This window comes from Cibotium barometz, chromosome 63 (assembly GCF_041138505.1).
Source record: "Cibotium barometz isolate CiBa-2024 chromosome 63, ASM4113850v1, whole genome shotgun sequence".
NCBI lineage: Eukaryota > Viridiplantae > Streptophyta > Polypodiopsida > Cyatheales > Cibotiaceae > Cibotium > Cibotium barometz.
The window spans coordinates 7,330,235-7,352,044 of record NC_141108.1 but is presented as its reverse complement, the minus strand read 5'-3'; the positions used below and the strand labels follow the sequence as shown (position 1 = coordinate 7,352,044).

Below are 21,810 nucleotides of genomic sequence, written 5' to 3'. Positions count from 1 at the left end.
GAAAAAAGACTATACAAAGTGTATGAGGTGGCACAATTGTCTCCAAAACCTATAATCATCCACTTAGAGAAAACACTTTAAGTGTTGAAAGTGCAAAGAGTGAATCATTTTTACAGTGCTGCATCTATTGCACTTATGTTGTTGTAAAGATGCACTGATTCTTTAAGTCTCTGATGTCGATTGCTCTCACGATGCCTTGTATTGCCATAAACTTCGTTCTTGCAACCTCAAATTCTAGTACAAAGATGAAAAAAAGATAATTTTAAGAAGACAATTTTCAGAACACTAAAAGAGAGAGGTGTAAAAACAGTATACAGAGAGATTTTTTTAAGAACACTATGAGAGAGAGACACCTTCTTCTCATTGTTTTTGGTCAAATATAAAACAAAGATGAAAAAAAGATAATTTTAAGAAGACAATTTTCAGAACACTAAAAGAGAGAGGTGTAAAAACAGTATACAGAGAGATTTTTTTAAGAACACTATGAGAGAGAGACACCTTCTTCTCATTGTTTTTGGTCAAATATAAAACAAAAGAAGAAATTAAAAGTACTCCTATGAATTATTGTGCTAGTGTGTCATGGTGAAGGCCTAATAAGCGATGCAGGTCGCCAAGCTTCTCTCGCGTCGCCGCTTGCTCTCTGCCAGCAAGCTCGTCCCTTGTGCAGGTAAGTGAATTTCACTGCTTTCCCGCTCTTTGCTTTTCTGTCCCTTAAAAGATCACCATGCTTTTTTCCCCATGTGTTTACTTACTATCACTCGCCTTTCCAAGCATCGTTACTTTCTGCTTTTTATGCTTTTTTTAAAAGCTTTTGGACGTGCCCAAAAGCAACCAGTAAGCAGTTGGGCACTTAATTTCTAGATTTCATATATAATATAGTTTTTGCCACTCAAATATTATATATATTTTCTCTGGTTTTCTTTCATTAGGGTTTAATTTTCCTTGAATTTTTACAATAAAGTAGTAAGCTTGGATCTCAGCTGGGTAGATAATTTTGGTGGTGATAGAAGGCAGATTTCTATGCCCAAAGCAAGCAGTTTGGCTTTTCGTGCCACTCCATTGCCTGCTGCCACCAGATTTTTACACTTCTACAGAGCTCAGAAATCACCCACCTTAGAAGTACAATAATCTGACAAAATTTCAATGATTGAGGTAATTGATAATGCCTTGTTGTCCATTTTCTTGGTTAAGGTTTTATGGGGATGTAATATCCTTGTTTAGATATTTACACCCTCAAGGCCAGCCATGGCACCTCATAAGATAGATCATTTCTTTTGTCTTGTATTGTTTTTAATGAGCCCAAAGATGATTTTTGTTTTGTGTCATATCCTGGGTTCATTTAGGTGACTTGATCTCACATTCTGGTGACATCAGAGCTCCATCAGTTCCAATCAAAGCATTTGAGTCGTCCACAACACAGTCATACATTACCTTAACACGGTATTTCAGTTCAAGGTGCAGCGGTTCCATCAAGTCCTTTGCAAGACTTGTAAGCTTTTAAGTTTAGTATATTTAGCTAACTTTTTGCAAATATGTGATTTTTTTAAATCACGTTCCAAAGCCATGGTTGTCAGCTGCTTCTATTTCTTTTGTTTTTCCTTCAAACTAAGACATCTCATTTCAACACAAGGACATGGAGTTTGGAAGCCTCACTTTTAAGCAAACTCCATATTATACCATGCACACTGAGGATAATAAAGGTCTATTTTCACATGTTTTTGAGGGAACACATGCACGCACAAACACGAGGTATACATACTCTAAAATCAATATTCAACACCACTACTTTAAGTCGAGTATATTAGAAGTTTATAAACAGTACACTTTCTGTAAATGTAAATACCTTATAAAAAGTATGTTTTTTGCACACACACAAACATGAAGTATACATACTTTAAAATCAATATTCAACACCACTACTTTAAGTTGAATATATTAGAAGTTTATAAACAGTACACTTTCTGTAAATGTAAATACTGTAGGTAGACCTTATAAAAACCTCCTGTGCTTTCTTGTGATTTCATACATACTGCTAGGTGATACCTTGTCAGAGAAGAGGAAAGATGAACAAGGTTGGCTTCAAGTGTTGCATGTATTCCAGTGTATGCAACGCATATACAAGGTTTAGAGTAAAGCTCTTTATACACAAGTGCAGAGGCTGGTTGACTTCAACAAGCAAGAACCCATGACTACAAAGTGTGTCCACACATAAGTGTTCATACAAGGTGAATTCGGTGTTCCTTAACAGAACAAGAACAGGAGAGCTTTTCTATCTTAAAGCACATGTAGGACAGCCATGGACAGCTCACAACATTCCCACATCAGCCCGGGACAACTCTTTATGGCTGCTTGCCACTTTGCCAAGCCCTCAGAGAGAATGGATCAGCCTCAAGAAGTTGTTCTAGCAGTTGACCAGCCCTCAGGAGTTCCAAAAGAAGTCGGCCAACAATCTTTCCATGCAAGAAGGAGTCGGCCAGCACAAGGGCACAATCCACAAGTCGACCAGCACACAGGAAGGCTTTATCCAGCCGGCCAACAGTTTCTGCTTGTCCAAATCAGTCGACCAGCTCCCACTGGCCACTTGGAAAGCATGCGACCAGCCCTAACTCCACTTCACTTCCAATAATAGAGCTTCTCCATAGAAATATCCAATCGTGTGCTTTTTAGGTCCAGAGGGAGGCGCCTGCAAGCAATTAGTGTCCAGTGCCCATCCTTTGGCCGCCACATGTATTAAAATAGTCCTGCCCAGTGTGTATAGCTTGTAAGTTTGCCTGGTCACTTATAAGTGAATGTGGACTTGCATCGATAAATATTAGCATGTGAAATCATAAATCTGTAAATTGAGTTTTCAGGGGTACTTACCACCTGTATAACACATAGGGTGCCTAGGTGTCCCTAGGCACATGGACAACACAGGTAGTAATCTGAGGCATTGTCCAGGCAAACAAGACAAGTCATCCAAATATAAAATTAAGGTCATGCACACACATGAGTGCAACCAAACTGGAAGAAACACCCATCTACTTAGTTGTATCAATCAGGTAAAGTGTTTAGGGATCCAAAATCCTTTCGGAATCTTTCCAAAACATGAGTACAAGTAAACACCAAGATAGCTAGTCCTAGGAAAAACCCACCATGTCAAGCTCCATAAACCATACATGTACTATCATGTCAGGCTTCATATGCCACACATGTACTATCATGTCAGGCTTCATACATGTACTATCATGTCAGGCTTCATATGCCACACATGTACAGTATAAAATAGAAGCAATGAAGAATTTTGTGACATTCCCCTCCGGTCTCTTAGTAGTTGATTGCAGCTGAAAAGCTTCTAGATAGGCCGTCCAAAGTTCTGGATATTCCTAAAAATAATCCTCGTCCATTCATTTTGTGTCCATAGGTGAATAGTTTTTAAATTTCACAAGATACTTGTGTATAACTTGCCTCCTGCATGCTTACGCTCCTTGTGAAAAACTATATATTCAGGTTGCAATACCTTTTCAAGCTCATCCACTTCTGGTGGATCTTCCAAAATTGGTTGTACCAGAGGTGGTCCCACATAAGGCCTCAGCAAGTTGACATGAAACACATTATGTATTTTCCATTGATCGGGTAATACCAATCTATTAGCCACTTCATTTATCTTTTGTAAAATCTAGAATGGCCCATAATACCTGTTCGAAAGCTTAGGATATCAGCCCTCTTTACTTGGTTGCTTCCGAAGACGTGCTTTCTCGAACTTAAGTAACACCCGATCACCTTCCTTGAAAATTACCTCCTGTCTGTGCTTGTCAGCTACCTTTTTATGCTTAGTTTGAGATCTTTCTATGGCTTTCCAAACCTGTGCAAATGCAATATTCAAACTCTGACATACTCATGTGCTGCAAAGATTTCATCTTTAGTCCATAAGATAGGTGGTAGCACCACCTTATACCATAAACTATCTCAAACGAAACCTTGTTAGTTGAAGAATGTGCAGTATTGCTGAATGCAAACTCAACCAAAGATAAGTATTTCTCCCAATTTGTTTTCTGCTTAGATACATAACATTTGAGCAAATCAAGTATGGTTGAATTTGCGATATCACTCTGATCATCCATTTGAGGATGATAAACTGATGAAAAATTCAGCTTCGTGCCCATGTTATCAAACAATGCCTGCCAAAATAAACTACTGGTTCCAGGATCTCTATCCCCTACAATAGATTTGGACATGCCATGATGTTTGAAAATCTGAGCTTTGTCATGTGCTCTGGCCTTAATCATTTTCCTCATAGGATTAAAATGTGCCTGCTTGCTAAAGCGATCAATGATAGTCCGAGTAGCATCATTACCATGAATATATTTCGGAAGATCCATAATGAAATCTATGGCAATGCTTTTCCATGGTTCATGTGGAATGTGTAAAGGTTGAAGCAAGCCAGGTGTTTTGTGCCTATCAAATTTGACTTTCTGACACACCAGGCACTCACGAAGATAAGTTTCGATATCCCTGTGTAAAGTTGGCCAAAAGAAATATTGTGCCAAAGCCTGTGTAGTAGCCACGATGACCTGCATACATACAGAGAAGCATGACACTCTTCCATAACCTTTTGACGCAAATCTTGGACCGCACAGATGCGGTTTTGCATCATTAGAAAACCGTCTCTTACCGAATAATATAGAAGTACAAAATATTATATGTCAGAGTGTCCTTTCACACTTGATGTCCAAGGGGAAAAACCACATGGGAAAAAGTGCCCTTGGTTAAGCCCTGTTCACACATAGCACTACCATAAGTGAGCATATGCCTACAAATCCCCCCTGTATTGGAAGTGTGAACCTGTACAAGGTAGCAGATCACTCTTTGCATGAGAGTAAGCCCAAAGCTTTGCGGAAAGCTTCAAACTTTTCTTGAGGTAAAGCCTTTGTGAATAGATCTGCAACATTATCCTATGTAGGGCAGTAAGATAAACTGATCTCCCCTGCATGTAGCCTCTCTCTGACATAGTGATAATGAATCTCTATGTGCTTGGTACGTGCATGAAATATTGGATTTCGTGCCACGGCCATAGCACTCTGGCTATCAGTGAGAGAATGGTGGTGGGTGTCTGTTGACACTCACAAAGATCAGCCAATAGTCTCCTCAACCATACACAATCTACTGTAGTTGTAAAGACTGCCCTGTACTCAGCCTCACAAGTAGATGTAGCAACAGTGGGTTGCTTTTTACTCAACCAAGATATGCATGAACTGCCAAGAAAAAAACAATTCCCACTGGTCATAATCACCAGCCCAATCTGAATCACTGTATGCATAAAGTTGCAAGTTGCCCCCCCTGGGATAGAACAAACCAAGATCCAGGGTACCCTTAAGATAACGAAAAATGCGTTTGACTGCTTGCCAATGCTTTGTGCCTGGGCTGTGCATGAATTTGCTCAACAAAGACACTCCAAAAGATATGTCTGGCCTCGTGTTACACAAGTAAATGAGGCATCCCATTGCTTGGTTGTAAATGCCAGCCTCAAAAGGCTCTCCAATATCATGCATAGTAAGCCGTACACCTAGTTCTACCGGAGTAGAAATGGGCTTACATTCATCCATGTGAAACCTTTTTAGCAAACTTTTTATGTACTTAGTTTGCTGCATAACAATGTCATCATCTGTATGCATAAATTGTATGCCGAGATAGTAGTGTAAAGGCCCCAAATTTGACATATCAAATTCAGCTTTCAAATCAGCTTTGAAATCTGAAATTTGTGCTTTGCTTGTACCTGTAATGAGCATGTCATCTACATACAAGATGACTATGAGAATATCGGCATCGGTTTTCTTCACATACAATGTGCTTTCAGCTGGACTATTCTCATAACCTTGGCTGGTTAGATGAGCATGTATCTTATCATACCAAGCTCTTGGAGCTTGCTTTAACCCATACAATGCTTTGTGCAACCTGCATACTTTATGTTCCTCACCAGGAACTACAAAACCAATGGGCTGATTTACATATACTTCCTCTTGTAAATCCCCATTTAAGAATGCAGTTTTGATGTCCAATCATGGTTGTCACGGTACGAAAATACGATACCGTACGGGAATTTTTGGTGCGATATGAAATTTTCGGATACCGTACGATAAAATATGGTTTCTATTTTTTACACTTACAAGCTATGGAGCTTCAAGCTTGAATGTGAGGGAAGGTTGGGAGGGGAGGAGTCTACAGTGCTTGAGAAACCAGTACATGGATATGTGTCTCTCCCGGTTGGATCTCCCGATTGTCTCCAAAAAAGACACTGGATGGGTAATGCAATACCAAAGGTCTCCCAGTGTAGCGTTTATGACTAAGGGACCGTCCTTGCACAAATACGAGGAGTGCATCTAGGGTGATAAGTTTAGGGACTCCTCTCTAGATCAAAATGGCCATGTCCAAATGTTCTCCCTCGTACATAACTTGAGAATCTAATTGTCTAGCCTACCTGAACCAGGGATCCCCAAGTGATGTAGCAAGATTCTCTCATCCTACCAATCAAGTGTACACTACCAGTCTACCTCGCCAGATTTTTTAGGTCTCTCCACAACCCCATATGGAATACTGAGTGGACACGAAAGTTGCGAAGTATTGCGAGCATTTGGGATCTTCGTAAAGCAGGGTTTTTATTTTTTTTAGCATTTGGAATTTTTTTTTCAAGGAAATTTTTTTTTGGAAAAAAACCAACTCGTACCGTACGATATCGTACGAATTCGTACGGTATCGTACCGTACGACTCGTACGTACGAACCTGTTCGTACGCGTACGAGAAACAACTATGTGTCCAATTGATGCACTTTCCATCCTTTATGGGCAGCCAATGCAATCACTGATCTTATTGTGGTCATTCTCGAAGTAGGAGCAAAAGTCTCTTCATAATCTATTCCCTTTTTCTGGGAGTAGCCTTTAGCTACAAGTCTTGCTTTGTACTTGTCAATAGTACCATCAGACTTTCTTTTGACTTTGTACACCCACTTTGTTCCAATTACATGCTTGCCTTTAGGCAATTCCACAAGATCCCATGTATTGTTCTTCATTATAGAAGAAATTTTAGCTTGCATAGCTTGCAACCAATGCTCATTCTCATGTGCTTCTTCATAGAAGAAGTTCTTCATAAGAAGAAGTTCTTCATAAGAAGAAGGCTCTTTTGAATCAAAAAGACCACCCATTGCGAATGCAGACTCCCCACGATGTACATTCAAAGCATGGCTGGAACTAGCCCTTGTTCTACCTGTGAGTGGAGCTGCAAGTTTGCTTTCTTGCAAAGTTTTCAGCAACCATCTTAGCACTGACTTGGCTGTGTCTATGGCTGTTTGCTCTTCCTTGACAAGATCTTCCACTTCTTCCATAGAAGGGGGCTGAATGGCTGGCTGTTCCACATGTTCTACAAGTGGATTTTCTTGTGTAGGGGCTGGCTGATCTGAATCCCCCCTAATTGCAATGGGTAAAAGTCCATCAAACATGTCCTGTATGCCTGTATCATTGCTTTTATACAAGCTGTACATGGGCTGTTCTGAATTTTCTGCAAATACCACATCTCTACTGACAAAAATCCTTCGTGTAGTTGGATTATAAAGACGGTATCCTTTGCTTTCATTGCTGTAGCCCACAAAAATGCATTTAATTGCTTTGTTATCTAGCTTTGTTCGGAGTTGTTCTGGCACATGTGCATATGCCAAACACCCAAATGTACGCATATAATCCACTGTTGGCTTTCGGCTATACCAAGCCTCAAATGGTGTTATGGTTTTCAAAGCTTTTGTTGGACACTTGTTCAACACATGAGTTGCACACATTATAGCTTCCATCCAAAATTTGTGAGGCAACTTTTGTGCTTTCACCATGCATCTTGCCATCTCCATGAGAGATCTATTTTTCCTTTCAGCTACACCATTCTGCTCTGCGGTGTATAAGGCACAGTACATTGGTGTTTGATGCCCTTTTGAAGCATATAATCCTTGAATGCATTTGACATGTATTCTCCACCTCTATCTGAGCGGAGTGTTTGGACTTTACATCCACACATATTTTCAGCCATTGCTACAAAGTGTCGAAAGCATGTAAATACATCTGCTTTCGCTTTCAAAGGGTAAGCCCAAGCAAATCTGGAGTAGTCATCAATGAAAGTGACAAAGTAAAGATGCCCCCCTATGGATGGTGTCCTCATCGGACCACATACATCACTATGTATGAGCTGTAATTTACTTTCAGCTATAACAGCTCCATCTTTGGGGAATGGTTTTCGTTGCATCTTTCCCAAAATACACCCCTCACATACATGTCTTGGTGGAGACTCAAGAGGTGGCATATTATCAACCATATGATGCTTCTGCAAAAGCATCAAACTCTGAAAATTTACATGCCCAAAACGAGCATGCCATAGCTCTGCATCATGCATAGCAGTAGTGTGGGCAGCCACTATATTTGCATCATAAGTGCGCTTGTCATAGCTGTCCAGCTTATACAAGCCTTTGTATCGTGTTCCAGAAGTGACTATTTCATAATCCTTTGATGGGTCTTTTACCAAACACTTTCCATCTTCAAATTCAACCTTTAAACCTTGCTCGTTTATGGCTGAGACGGAGAGCAGATTTTTCTTTATCCCTGGAACATACAATACATTTTTCATACATATATTGGCACCATTGGCTGCAATAAGTATGACATTACCAATTCCCTTTACTGGATATGTGGTAGGATCTGCACATGATACAATGCGGCCTTTTGAAGCATAAACCAAGTGCTGAAATACATCTTTCAATGAAGTAATGTGGCTCGAAGCACCACTGTTAAAATACCATGATGCATTCTGTCTGTCAGATGCAATGCAAGACATATCAGGGTCTGAAGCACTTGGTGTGTCACTAGTGCATGTGACCAAAAAAGTGTACTCTTCCTGGATTACATTAGCTGATTGTTGTGCTTTGTCATCAGAAGAGTCTGCTATTGCATTGCCTGCTTCTTTTCTTTTCTCTTTTGCAATCCACTTCCTACATTCATTGATGTAGTGTCCAGGCTTATGGCAGTAGTGACATTTGCCCTTCTTTTTGGGCTTGTTTGCATCCCTTGTCAGACTTTTCACCACTAGAAGAGGGCTGTCCATGACCAGCCTTGCTAGATTGTTGTCCCCCATGCCTAAAGCTCTTTGCTTTACCCTTATCCTTGGCTGTAAATGCCTTTTCTCTACCACGGTTGCTCGATAAGTTTGCTCTTGTTTGCTCTTCCTGCAAGAGTAAACCCACGAGCTCTTCAAAAGTGACGGGATCAGCACCTCCTCTCATTGAGAGGTTGAGAGAGGTGTGAAAGCCCAAGTAGGAAGGCGGTAAAGAATGAAGAGTGTTGGTGACCATCTGTCTGTTTGGGATAACCTCATCAATGTTGAGCAATTGTTCCTGCAAATCTTTCACTTTGGTGAGATGATCTGCCATGGAGTCACCCTCATCCATAGAAAGAAGATCCAATTGCCTCTTCAAGTAGGCAACTCTTGCCTCGTTGCGTACCTGATACATTGCTTCCAATGTGTCCCATGCAAGCTTCGATGTCTTGCATGAACGAATGTGCGGAATAATAGTCCTTTTCACTGAAAGGGCTATCAATGACATGGCCTGTGCATCTCTAGAGTCCCATCTCTTCTGCTCTTGTGTGGGAGCAGGTTCTACATTAGGAGCTCTTTGAGCACCTCCCCTTTGAGGCGTGGCTGGCTGTATGGTAAGTGGGCGTGTGTCATCACCACACACGATGCCCTAAAGCCCTTTGGCTACCAGCAAATTACGGATCATGAAACTCCAGAGAGAGTAGTTAGATCCATCCAGCTTGTCCTCCTGGGTGAGCACACCAAATACATCTGTAGCATTTTGTGCCATGTCAACAAAATATATTTGCAAGCAAACCAAGCACCAATGTGCACTGCCAGGCAACCAAATGTCCTGTGCAAATGTATGTCTGCAAATCAAAGCAAGTGTAAACCTGCACCAAATTGTCCAATTACACACAATGTGAATACATACGCGACAAATCGCAACTGTAATGCCCAATTACATGCTCAAATCTGAAAATCCCCAATTTTTATGCACTCCAATCGCTTCAATGTGCATCTAATTGGTCAATTTTCACAAAAGCCCCAAATTTTTGCAAATGTAAGAGGTTCAATTTGCTGATTCTGACCTCAATTTTGAAAACCCCCAAATTTCTGCAAATGAAAGAGGTTCAGTTTGCTGATTTTGACCTCAATTTAAAAAACCCCCAAATTGCAGGCAAAGCAACATGCCCAATTTTATCAATTTGTCCTGAAATTGAGAAATCCCCCAAATTGCACCTGCAATTTTCCTTTGCACAGAAGTGTCTGCAAAATCTGCATATGACCTGCACTAAAATGGCTGCAGAATTTTACGTGAGCAGAATTTTGCGTTAATTTGTATATTTCTACATGTAGTACAGTCAGCTGGGAGCGTTGCTGGCCACGGGAGGCACTGGTCATGCAGAGGCGTTCGAGCAGTAGCAGTTTGACGCTTTTGTCGACGGGCAGCAGCCAGGCAGAAGTGAAGGTGGAGCGCATACAGCCAAATACGCTTGACGGGCGTTGGAGGGAGCCAGAAGGCTGTCGGCAGGTGTCGGGCCAGTCGTAGGCGGCCGGGCCCAGGTGCAGGTGTTGGGCCCCAGCCAGAGGCGGGCGAGCAGCAGGCGGAAGCAGCACGGTGCTGGAGTCGGCTAGTCGAGCAAGCGGGAGCCGGTAACGGCAGGTGCTGGAGTCGTTGGCGGGGAACAAAGGCGAGGATGCAGTCGTGGGCTAGCACGGAGGGCGCAGGGAGCGCTGGGCACGAACAGAGGCACAGGGTGCCTGGAGTCGTCGGCATAGGACGGCCGGAACAGGAACGGCGACGGGTGTCGGCTCTGGGCGGTGGCGGAGCAGCAGAGGTGCCGGCCGAGAGGGGCGACGTGAGCAGCAGCGCCGCCGAGTCAGGGGTGGAGGTGTTCGCCTGCGCACTACTGCCGCCGGCTGGGCTGAGCGCCGGTGGCCCCCTGTGCAGTAGAAGAGCTGGCGCAGCTGGGCGGCGGCGGCGAGCAGAGGAGCGAAAGTGGCGGCGCTGGGTGGCGAAAACCAGTGAATGTCCCAGAGCTCAGAATTGGGCGGAATTTGGCCGGTTTTTCTGCAGATTCCCCACAGGCACTACTCCAGGGTCAGCCCCCCGCTCTAATACCAAATGTTGGGTGTTGGACTCTCACACTCACACACAAACCTGCACATTAGGGTTAGGTGCAGGGTAGAGAAGCTCACATACAGAAATGAGAGAGAGAGAGAGAGAGCCAAAAGTGTGGTATCCACAAAATGCAAGTCAACTCTTGCATGTGTGCCACATCCATATAATATAGAAGTACAAAATATTATATGTTACGAGTGTCCTTTCACACTTGATGTCCAAGGGGAAAAACCACATGGGAAAAAGTGCCCTTGGTTAAGCCCTGTTCACACATAGCACTACCATAAGTGAGCATATGCCACACTCATAAGAAGGCAGAGCAGAGATCCAATCAAGGCAGCTAGGGAGACTCTCCGTAGGTGCAAAAAAGTACAAATAATTGAGAGGCTATATCATACAAGAGGAGAGGGGAAAATCCAATCAGGTGGCCCGCTCCTCATCACAAGTGGGAGGTCTCTGAGATAACCTGGTCTTAGCAACTCCTAAGCTCGCAGGATGCTCAAGGCAAATCTGTCCTCCCATCCTCTACTGAGGCTTGTCCTCCTCATCTCTATGAAGATCCACCGTATCTCTGGTGCCCAAGTGGGGGAGCTCTAGCCTGCAGCCGCGCTGAAAAAGAAGCTCCTTCCAAGGCTCAACGTCTGGAAGTAGCCCCCGAACAATAAGCTTAACCAACAAAGCTCTACTCTGATGAGCTAGATCTATAATGCCCAAGCCCCCTGGGCCAGTGGAAGAGTAATAACTGCCCAAGCAACCTTAGCCCGGGTCGGCTGACCATCCCGCCCAGACCAAAGAAAGTTCCTGATCAGCCTCTGTACCTGGCTGATGCAAGAGCTCGAGAAGATCCAGCAAGACGTGATGTACCACATAGTCGCTAAAAGCACCTGATGTGTCACCACCACCCTCCCAGCCAAGGATAGCCGAGCTGTACTCCAATATAAAAGCTTCTTCCGAATGCTCAGAAGAAGCGAGGCGATCTGCTGCTCAGGTGACAAATCAAGTCCAATCTGGCATCCCAGATACCGCACTGCTGTGCCAGGAGGAATCCATCTAAAACCCGGGTCTAGGCTCCATGCCAGAGCGGGAGCGCTACTGATCCAAAAAGCCACCGTCTTGCACCAATTGATCAATGCTCCCGAAGCCACACCAAAAACCTGTAGCGACTGCTCTGCCTCCTGTAGATTGGCCTCCTGGCCATGCAGAAACAATCCCGTGTCATCAGCAAACTCAGAATCGAGCAAGTCCTCACCTTGGAATGGAAGCTGGAGTCCTCTCAAACCAACCTCCTCTGCTGTCAGATACATGCTCATAGCCTCTGCAAAGAAAAGAAAAAGGAACGGGGCGAGAGGGCATCTTTGACGGACTGATCTGGTCAACTCAAAACTCGGCCCCCGTCCTCGTGCCATCAACACCTGGCTACGAGCTGTGGAATATAGAGCCGCCGCTCCTTGAATCTAGTCTGGCTCAAAACCCAGGCGAAGCATAGTGCCCTCTAGAAAACCCCAATCGACTCTATCGTATGCCTTCTCAAAATCGAGAAGCATAACGACCAAGTCCTCACCGAGAAATCTAGCTCGGGCCGTCGCCTCCCAGAAGGTGAAAATGTTGTCAAGGATACTGCGCTCCTTGACGAATCCTGTCTGGGTAGCATTAATCAACTCCCCAAGGAAGGGCTGGATCCTCAAACTCAAGGCCTTTGCTAGGACCTTGTAGAGAGTATTGAGGATGAAATCGGCCTGACGGGCGGTGAAACAAACACTCGCACATAAAACACTTCAACGCCATTGAGGACCTAGAAAAGGAAAACAAACAGGGGTAGCTAGAGTGCTCCTGCAAACAGTACACGGACACTGATTGGCCCCAAATCGCAGTGGTGCCCCTTGTGGTATTTCTTTAATTGATTATAAGAGCTTTGATTACAATAAGGCTGGAAACTCAGCCGTCACAGTAGAACCCCTGAAGCTTGCAAAGAACCTGCATCATGGCTGCTTGTCCACTCGGCATCCACAAACAAGTCCAGCCATTGTTCGCATCGAAAGACTCTCTCACATTGAGTCTGCATATAGAAGCTTTCTCCCATGAGCAAGGCTGCCGCAACCATCCATAGCCTCTCACACTATGAACAGCATCACACCCTGACACATCCAGTGCTTCTGCATCACAACACAGACTCCCAAACTCTCTCAAAAGAGAACTCGTATCACAGCACAGCATACCATACAGTCGACACACCTGTACCAACCCTCTCTACCTTCCAAGGGTATATCCATCTCTGTCATGGATTCCTTGTCCCCTGTCCAATCAGTAGCAAGGCTGTACCATACATGTGCCCATTCCTGTACCTTGTGCCTGCATGTGACCTATCTCCTGGAGAAACCCAAAAACATGTTTCCTCGAAAAACCTACGACTTGTTTCCACATGAAACCCTTAGGTCTGTTTCCCTTTGAAACTTTTGTCCTGTTTCCATACAGACCCATTCATGGCACCATTCAACAACAGCGCCAACAACGGCATACATCTAGTTACCTGTTCCCTCATGAAACATCTGGAAACATAGAGATGCCTATAACTGTAGGTCCCTCTGCTGTTCCTTTCTAGCAGGAAGAAAACAATCTGCTCCATGAGCACGCAGCCATGCGAGCTTGCTTCACTCCCATGCCAAGAAACATAACCAAGTGACCTGTACTTGTAGCCAGAAACCCAAGTACATAGCTGAATTTGCTACCAAACAAAAACAGCCCGTAAACAATCCCGAACCCAAAGCAAAGAGAAGCTGAAAGTTCCATCAATTGAACGCCATCATCATGATGTCTATGTTCATGAAAAACCAGCCCCTGTCCTCCTAGGAGAAGAGCACACAACCCTGAGCGCCTGCAGTCTAGCCCTCCTGTGCACCAAGCGAGAGAGAGAAAGAAAAGAGCATGTGCCACAGCTTCAGCCCTCCCTCTACTGTTTCTCTTGCAACTTGCCACCCTCCACAAGAGAGTGAACAATCCTGTCGGCCAGCAGTCCTGACCACGTGTAGTACAAAACTGTACTTCTCTGCAGCCCAGCCAGCCGCCTAGAGAGAGAAGGAAAACATGCAGCTGTAGCCGGCCAGTTACATTGGGTGGAAAACATCTGCTGTGCAGCCCCTGTGCACTGCCTGCCCAACCAACGCACAGTCCAGCCCTCCTGTATGCTGTGCCTGCACACATCTGTACAGGACAGCACCTGCACCTGATCGCCACACAGCCCTGAGCCAGATGTCGAGCAGCAGCCTGTACTTGGTTGCCACGCAGCCAATCAGCATGTCCTCTCCTTCACGCAGCCACAGTCAGCCTGAAGCGCAGCCCTGAAGCTCACCTTGAAGCACAGCCTGCCAGCCCTGTTTTCTCCCAAAAAAAAAACACATGCGACTCATGCTGGAGCTCGACTCCCTCTAAGATAAGCATAAAGGCCACAATTATCCCCTAAAAAGGGTTCTTTTATTTTTAAAGGCTTTTAAACCTTTGTCCCCTCCAAAACCCTTTGTCCCCATGGGTTATGAGAGAACACTTTAATCACTTGGCCCCCTTCACACTTGGGGTTGTCCACACATGGGTTTACTTTTTTGACTCCAACCTGATGCCATTCAGACTGTCCACCTTGTCCCCGTGCACACCTGCATACTTTCCAGAGAAAAACACAGGGTCGTGACATACCGCCCTCTTGAAAAATGGCAAGCGTCCTCGATTGCACTCAATGGCATAGTAAAGCATCTTATGAGCAAAGACACCCCATATGGCAAAAGTAATGGCCCTCCAATGCATCTGGGTGATAATACAATCATCCTGCACAATAAGCCACACTGTCACGCCAAAGTGACAAACACCTCTTGCTTGTTCCTTCAGAACCTACAGCAAAAGTCTAAAACCAAATGGAAACACGTTAACTGTGTTAGCCAAAAACAAAACCATGCATCATTCTACATATGACAAACATATGCATGACACACATATGCATTCGCAAACAATATGCTCCTCAAGTTGCTCTACCTACTCTAAAGTAACAGTCTAAGGGCTGCTCGCAAGCCTTACGCCCATGGGCATCCCGCAGGACCCACGACTGATGGTACAACATGAGCATATGCAAGCACTCAATGCATCCAAACACTACATCCACTCAGTACTTTCCCACATATGTTTCATGGCCATCCCGCAGGAGTCACACCCAGTGGTGCATCCATGAACATAATAAAGCACTTGATGTATCATACCAACATACATGCAGCACACGACACAATGCAGAGTATTTCCCAATGTATTCTCAATGGTACCAGGATCCAATGGCACCAGAATACAAAAATACCTCTACCTCAAAAAGTGTATGCATACATGCACAAATAGAGTTCGATCCATATTTCCATGAACCAAACCAACTCTAGGACTACTCGCAAGACTTATGCCCTCCATAGAGTTATCCATAGTTGCAGTTATAGTTCAAGGTGCGGCCGACTGTGAACCATACCCAACTTTACCATCTCATGCGACTAGTACACAAGATCATAGAAGTCTCATAAGCAGATGTACTGTCAGCCTCAGTACCTTCGGGTGAATACAAAGATGTCACCAAGCGACTCCTAGATGACAACTGAGCCTGTCTGTAACAAGGGAGCGGAGGTGCTACCCCCCTCTTGAGCATCAGGCAATGCTCTAGACCTATGCTCTGCTGAACCTGAATGAGCCGTAACAAGAGTCAACTCCAACTCATAGGCATCAAGATAAAGCTGCAACTCCTGAGGTGAATCTGCTAAGTCACCCTCCTCCATCCACTTCGCATCCATCAGTGAACCTCCTCCATCCACTTCGTATCCATCAGTGAACAGCTTTGAACTTCACAGGATAGCGACGGGAAACCTTACCCTGTACCTTTCTTTCCTTATGTGCCATGCTCAGGAATAAGAACCTCGTCAAGTTCCTCCACTTCCATCTGAGCCTCATCTGATACATCCTCAGGCACCCAAAACCTGCTTGCACTCCACCCAAGTGGTAAGCACAAGTCCTCGATGAAGCATAGTAGATCACCACTGCTAAACATAGAAAGAAACTGTCTTCCGAACCCATGAAGCCTCTATGAAAATACGACCGGTGACAAACTATCCAATGTTTTGCACCATAATACTTCAACTGCTTCTTGTTCTCCTGGCTGACTACTTCTTGTCCTTGGTGTCTTTTCTCCTGAGCTTCATCTTCAGCTCTTGCTCTTCACCTCATATAGGCAAAGACACACAACCCTGCACTGTCTCTTGCACTTCCTTTTCACTTTCCTCATGTTGAAGCTTTTGATGTGACAACCACGGGCTCGCCTCCTTGAGAAAGTCGACGATGTCCCGGCAACGGAACCTTGAAACTAGCCTGACGGGCGGTGAAACAAACACTCGCACATAAAACACTTCAACGCCATTGAGGACCTAGAAAAGGAAAACAAACAGGGGGAGCTAGAGTGCTCCTGCAAACAGTACACGGACACCGATTGGCCCCAAATCGCAGTGGCGCCCCTTGCGGTATTTCTTTAATTGATTATAAGAGCTTTGATTACAATAAGGCTGGAAACTCAGCCGTCACAGTAGAACCCCTGAAGCCTGCAAAGAACCTGCATCATGGCTGCTTGTCCACTCGGCATCCACAAACAAGTCCAGCCATTGTTCGCATCGAAAGACTCTCTCACATTGAGTCTGCATATAGAAGCTTTCTCCCATGATCAAGGCTGCCGCAACCATCCATAGCCTCTCACACTATGAACAGCATCACACCCTGACACATCCAGTGCTTCTGCATCACAACACAGACTCCCAAACTCTCTCAAAAGAGAACTCGTATCACAGCACAGCATACCATACAGTTGACACACCTGTACCAACCCTCTCTACCTTCCAAGGGTATATCCATCTCTGTCATGGATTCCTTGTCCCCTGTCCAATCAGTAGCAAGGCTGTACCATACATGTGCCCATTCCTGTACCTTGTGCCTGCATGTGACCTATCTCCTGGAGAAACCCAAAAACATGTTTCCTCGAAAAACCTACGACTTGTTTCCACATGAAACCCTTAGGCCTGTTTCCCTTTGAAACTTTTGTCCTGTTTCCATACAGACCCATTCATGGCACCATTCAACAACAGCGCCAACAACGGCATACATCTAGTTACCTGTTCCCTCATGAAACATCTGGAAACATAGAGATGCCTATAACTGTAGGTCCCTCTGCTGTTCCTTTCTAGCAGGAAGAAAACAATCTGCTCCATGAGCACGCAGCCATGCGAGCTTGCTTCACTCCCATGCCAAGAAACATAACCAAGTGACCTGTACTTGTAGCCAGAAACCCAAGTACATAGCTGAATTTGCTACCAAACAAAAACAGCCCATAAACAATCCCGAACCCAAAGCAAAGAGAAGCTGAAAGTTCCATCAGTTGAACGCCATCATCATGATGTCTATGCTCGTGAAAAACCAGCCCCTGTTCTCCTAGGAGAAGAGCACGCAACCCTGAGCACCTGCAGTCTAGCCCTCCTGTGCACCAAGCGAGAGAGAGAAAGAAAAGAGCATGTGCCACAGCTTCAGCCCTCCCTCTACTGTTTCTCTTGCAACTTGCCACCCTCCACAAGAGAGTGAACAATCCTGTCGGCCAGCAGTCCTGACCACGTGTAGTACAAAACTGTACTTCTCTGCAGCCCAGCCAGCCGCCTAGAGAGAGAAGGAAAACATGCAGCTGTAGCCGGCCAGTTACATTGGGTGGAAAACATCTGCTGTGCAGCCCCTGTGCACTGCTTGCCCAACCAACGCATAGTCCAGCCCTCCTGTATGCTGCGCCTGCACCTATCCGTACAGGACAGCACCTGCACCTGATCGCCCCACAGCCCTGAGCCAGATGTCGAGCAGCAGCCTGTACTTGGTTGCCACGCAGCCAATCAGCATGTCCTCTCCTTCACGCAGCCACAGTCAGCCTGAAGCGCAGCCCTGAAGCTCACCTTGAAGCACAGCCCGCCAGCCCTGTTTTCTCCCAAAAAAAAACACATGCGACTAATGCTGCAGCTCGACTCCCTCCAAGATAAGCACAAAGGCCACAATTATCCCCTAAGAAGGGTTCTTTTATTTTGAAAGGCTTTTAAACCTTTGTCCCCTCCAAAACCCTTTGTCCCCATGGGTTATGAGAGAAGACTTTAATCACTTGGCCCCCTTCACTCTTGGGGTTGTCCACACATGGGTTTACTTTTTTGACTCCAACCACCTTGTCCCCGTGCACACCTGCATACTGTCCAAAGAAAAACACAGGGTCATGACAAAGGATCGTAATAGGCCTCCAATGCCGAATATCATGTGACACTCCCTCCCTCTTGGGGATAAGAAAGATCAAGCCCTCTGAAAAACTCTGTGGCATCACCCCAGTGTCCAAAACATACTGAAAGCCCCTACGGAGGCTTGCCCCCAAAAGGTCCCAATAGCGCATAAAAAAGGCAGGCGTCAATCCGTCCTCCTTAGGGAAACTATGACGCGGAAGGACCCTCAAAGCCTCAACAAGCTCATCCTCTGAAAGGGGCTCACCCAAAACTGTGCGCATACGATCTATGACCCTCCTCTGCACATGGGCCCACACAGTCTGTCTGCAAGCATCACGTGCCTCCGTGGCTGGCTCCGTTGAAAGCAGGTCTCTATAGAACTCAGTGGCAATAGCTCTAATCTCCCCGGGCTCAGTGGCTAACGATCCGTCCTGCCGGCGTACTCCTGCTCGAGCATGGCGGGGTCCGGTGATCTCAAAAAACTCCCCAGTCACTCTATCACCAGGCTGCGTCCACTAAGAGGCCTGGCGATGATAGTAGAACTCGTGTCTCTGCTCCTCTGTCTTTCTCTGACGTGCCTGGCTCAGCTGGGACGCCACCCACTCACATGTAGGCAGCTGCTCCTGAAGACGCTGGAGCGAAGCAAGGCTACGTCTCAAGCGACGCTCCCGCTCTCATGTCTCTCCCAGCCGTGTCAAGGCTGTAGCGTGCAAAAAAGAGCTGAGCTCGCCTGCTGCATCGAGGTTAGAGCTCTGGCTATGATGCCATATCCTCTCAATGTCCTCAAAAAGATTGGGATTTGTAAGTATCCTCTCTGGGATCCTCAACTGCAAGCTGGTCTCCCGTGTCCTTTCCTCAAGTGTCAAAATAACTGGCGCATGGTCTTAAAAAGAGGTGCCAGCGAGAATGCCAACGGAGCCACCACGCTAACCTGCCGCCCACATAGAAGCGATCAATCCGTGATAGATTAGTCCCTCCTTGCCGGCGATCCGACTGAGAAAAACTAAGACTGTCCTGAGAACGGGAGAAAGCCTCATGCTGCCATGCATCAGTGATCCGCAGTGTCATACAAAATCGCTCCCAAGCTGCAAGCCCCATGCCGTGCATTGTAACATGACTGCCTCCCACCCTATCGGCCGGGTCCTCAAGCATTTTGAAGTCTCCCCCGACACACCAATGTGCGGCCTTGGGCAATGCATCTGTAACAAGGGTCCAGGACTCTGCTCTGGCACTAGCATGGTTGGGCGCCTAGACATTGAGCACACCAAAGTGCTCATCGTGCATCCTCAGAATAACATACTGTGCTCTACCAGGCACAATGACCCCGCGATCCACAATGGCCTGCTGCCATACATCCGCAATGACCATACATACTCCTCCCTGCCCACCAAAACCTGCAGACCAAAATGTGTCCCATCTACCAGGCATCACCGAACCATATCTCCGAATCCTGCTCTCACTCAAATGGTGCTCGTGCATCATCAGAATATCAATACTGCCCCCAACCAGGCATCTCTGAAGCTCCTGTCTCAAGCAACCACGATAACGTACATAGTGTGCACCGCCAAGGCCCTGTATATTCCATGAGATGATCCTCATGGATGACCTGCTGAGGTGGAGGCTGTCTCAGCCATACAGCGGGCCTTCGCAAGCGGCTTGGATGGAGAGTAATCCCCATCCGAGCGGCTACGAATATGCCCACCCGGTGTGCTGCAAGAGTCTCGGACCAGGCGCCAGTGGGGCTGTCCCATAGCGACTGCCTCCCGCTCGGAGAGAGAAACCTCATGTATGTATACATAGCCAGGGTCTCGTGCTAGGTCTGCCACTATGCGAACCACCAAATGCCAATTCCCGGAGGCATCCGCACTCCCGGTATCAAAGAAATGTGCCAACTCCCAGAGTCGGCCTATCACGTCTGTCATCTCCAAATCGCGCACATGGTGAGAAAACTCAACTGCCTGAGTCTTCAAAATACTAAGAGCGAGATCCAGAGTCCACTCCGAGTCGCTAGTGCCGCAGAGAGGGAAGGAGAAGGCCACCGTTGAATCAAGTGCCTCCTCCCCTCGGGCCGGAGGTATCACCACATGAACTCTGATGGGTGCTGACTCATGGGGGCCCTCCGCTCCAAAAAGGCGTGTAAAGGAGTAGTCAAAAGCCTCCGAGCGCTGTCTAGTGTCGAGACTACTTAGCCGACTACGGATAGAGGATAGCCGTGAAGCACGAATCGGCATGGTAGGTCTCCTCTGCGGTGCTCGAGCAAGGTCGGTGCTCAGTGCCCGCCGGACTGCAGGTGAGCGCCAGGGTACTGCCAGTGCCTCTCGGGGAGCTGAGGTGAGCGGAGGGGGAAGAGGGGGGGAGAAGGGGGTGGGGAAGGAGCTGCAGAAAATGCGGGAGCGGGAACGGGAGGAGGCGAAGGTGGAAGCGAGGCGGGAGGGGGGGGGTGGGGGTGAAGGGGGGGGTGCTGGCATCTCCTGATCCTCAGTCTGCGCTGGGGTCTCCTCCTAGAGGGGAGCAAAGCTGTTCCTCACTGGAACCCAATGATGCTGAGGCTGTGTCTGTTGCTGCGTCGGTCTCTGGACCCGGTCTCTGGGCATGCTGCTGTGGCTGTCTCCCTCTACGGCGCCCCTGTCCAGGCTGCCAATCCAAGGTCTTTGTGGGCTGAGCAGGTGTCCCGGAGGCTGCCTGCCGAGCCGCATCTGTGGGCGGGCCACCGGAGGTCTGCTGCTGCGGTGAAGGTCGGGGTCTCCTCCGAGGGCAGGCCTTGGCGAGGTGGCCGACCTGCCTACTTATAAAACATTGGTTCGGGAGCCCCGAAAACTCTACTCTTTGATCGATCCATCCCCCCCCTATCCTAGGTAACTGAATGACCTTCGGAAGGGAGGAGATGTCAGGAACCAAAACTCTGACCGAAGGCAGGCCAATTGCTCTAGCCACCACTGAAGCTGCTGTGGGGCTAGTCTCAAGCACCGAGCCCACCAATGATCCTATCCTAGAAAGGAGCGGAAGGTGCTCGCGGCGAAGTCCAGGAAAGCAAACTGTGACATGGAATAGGCGCTCTCCCTGCTCGGCCGCTGCTGGGTCGAAGCCATGCTGCCAATGTCTGAAGAAGGCCCGAGCGCCCCTGATGTCAAGGGGACTCATAGCTAGGACCTGGGCCACGCTCTGGGTTGTCTCTAACTCAATCTGGTAGTGTCCGCGGCCCAGTAACTGAACGTCCAGGATCTTGCCCACATCTGCAACAAGAAGGCGGGCCTAGAGAAGATCCCGGATCTCCCCTCTGCTGGGGCGAGTGCCAACTATACAGCAGA

The 21,810-nt window shown here is 46.6% G+C and overlaps 1 protein-coding gene across 3 annotated transcripts in view; it reads left to right on the top strand.

Moving 5' to 3' along the window:
• The first annotated feature begins 411 nt into the window (after nucleotides 1-411).
• The window catches only part of LOC147603614 (solanesyl-diphosphate synthase 1, mitochondrial-like), a 93,427-nt gene continuing 72,028 nt past the window's right edge, over nucleotides 412-21,810 (top strand). Inside the window, exons 1-2 of one of the 3 annotated variants that reach the window (XM_086796474.1) lie at nucleotides 412-667; nucleotides 1,344-1,489. In XM_086796474.1, the coding sequence (XP_086652600.1) occupies nucleotides 601-667; nucleotides 1,344-1,489 (213 nt within the window). In that variant the 5' untranslated portion in view covers nucleotides 412-600. The remainder of the gene's footprint in view (nucleotides 668-1,343; nucleotides 1,490-21,810) is intronic. The other 2 variants (XM_086796476.1, XM_086796475.1) reach the window with 2 other exon arrangements.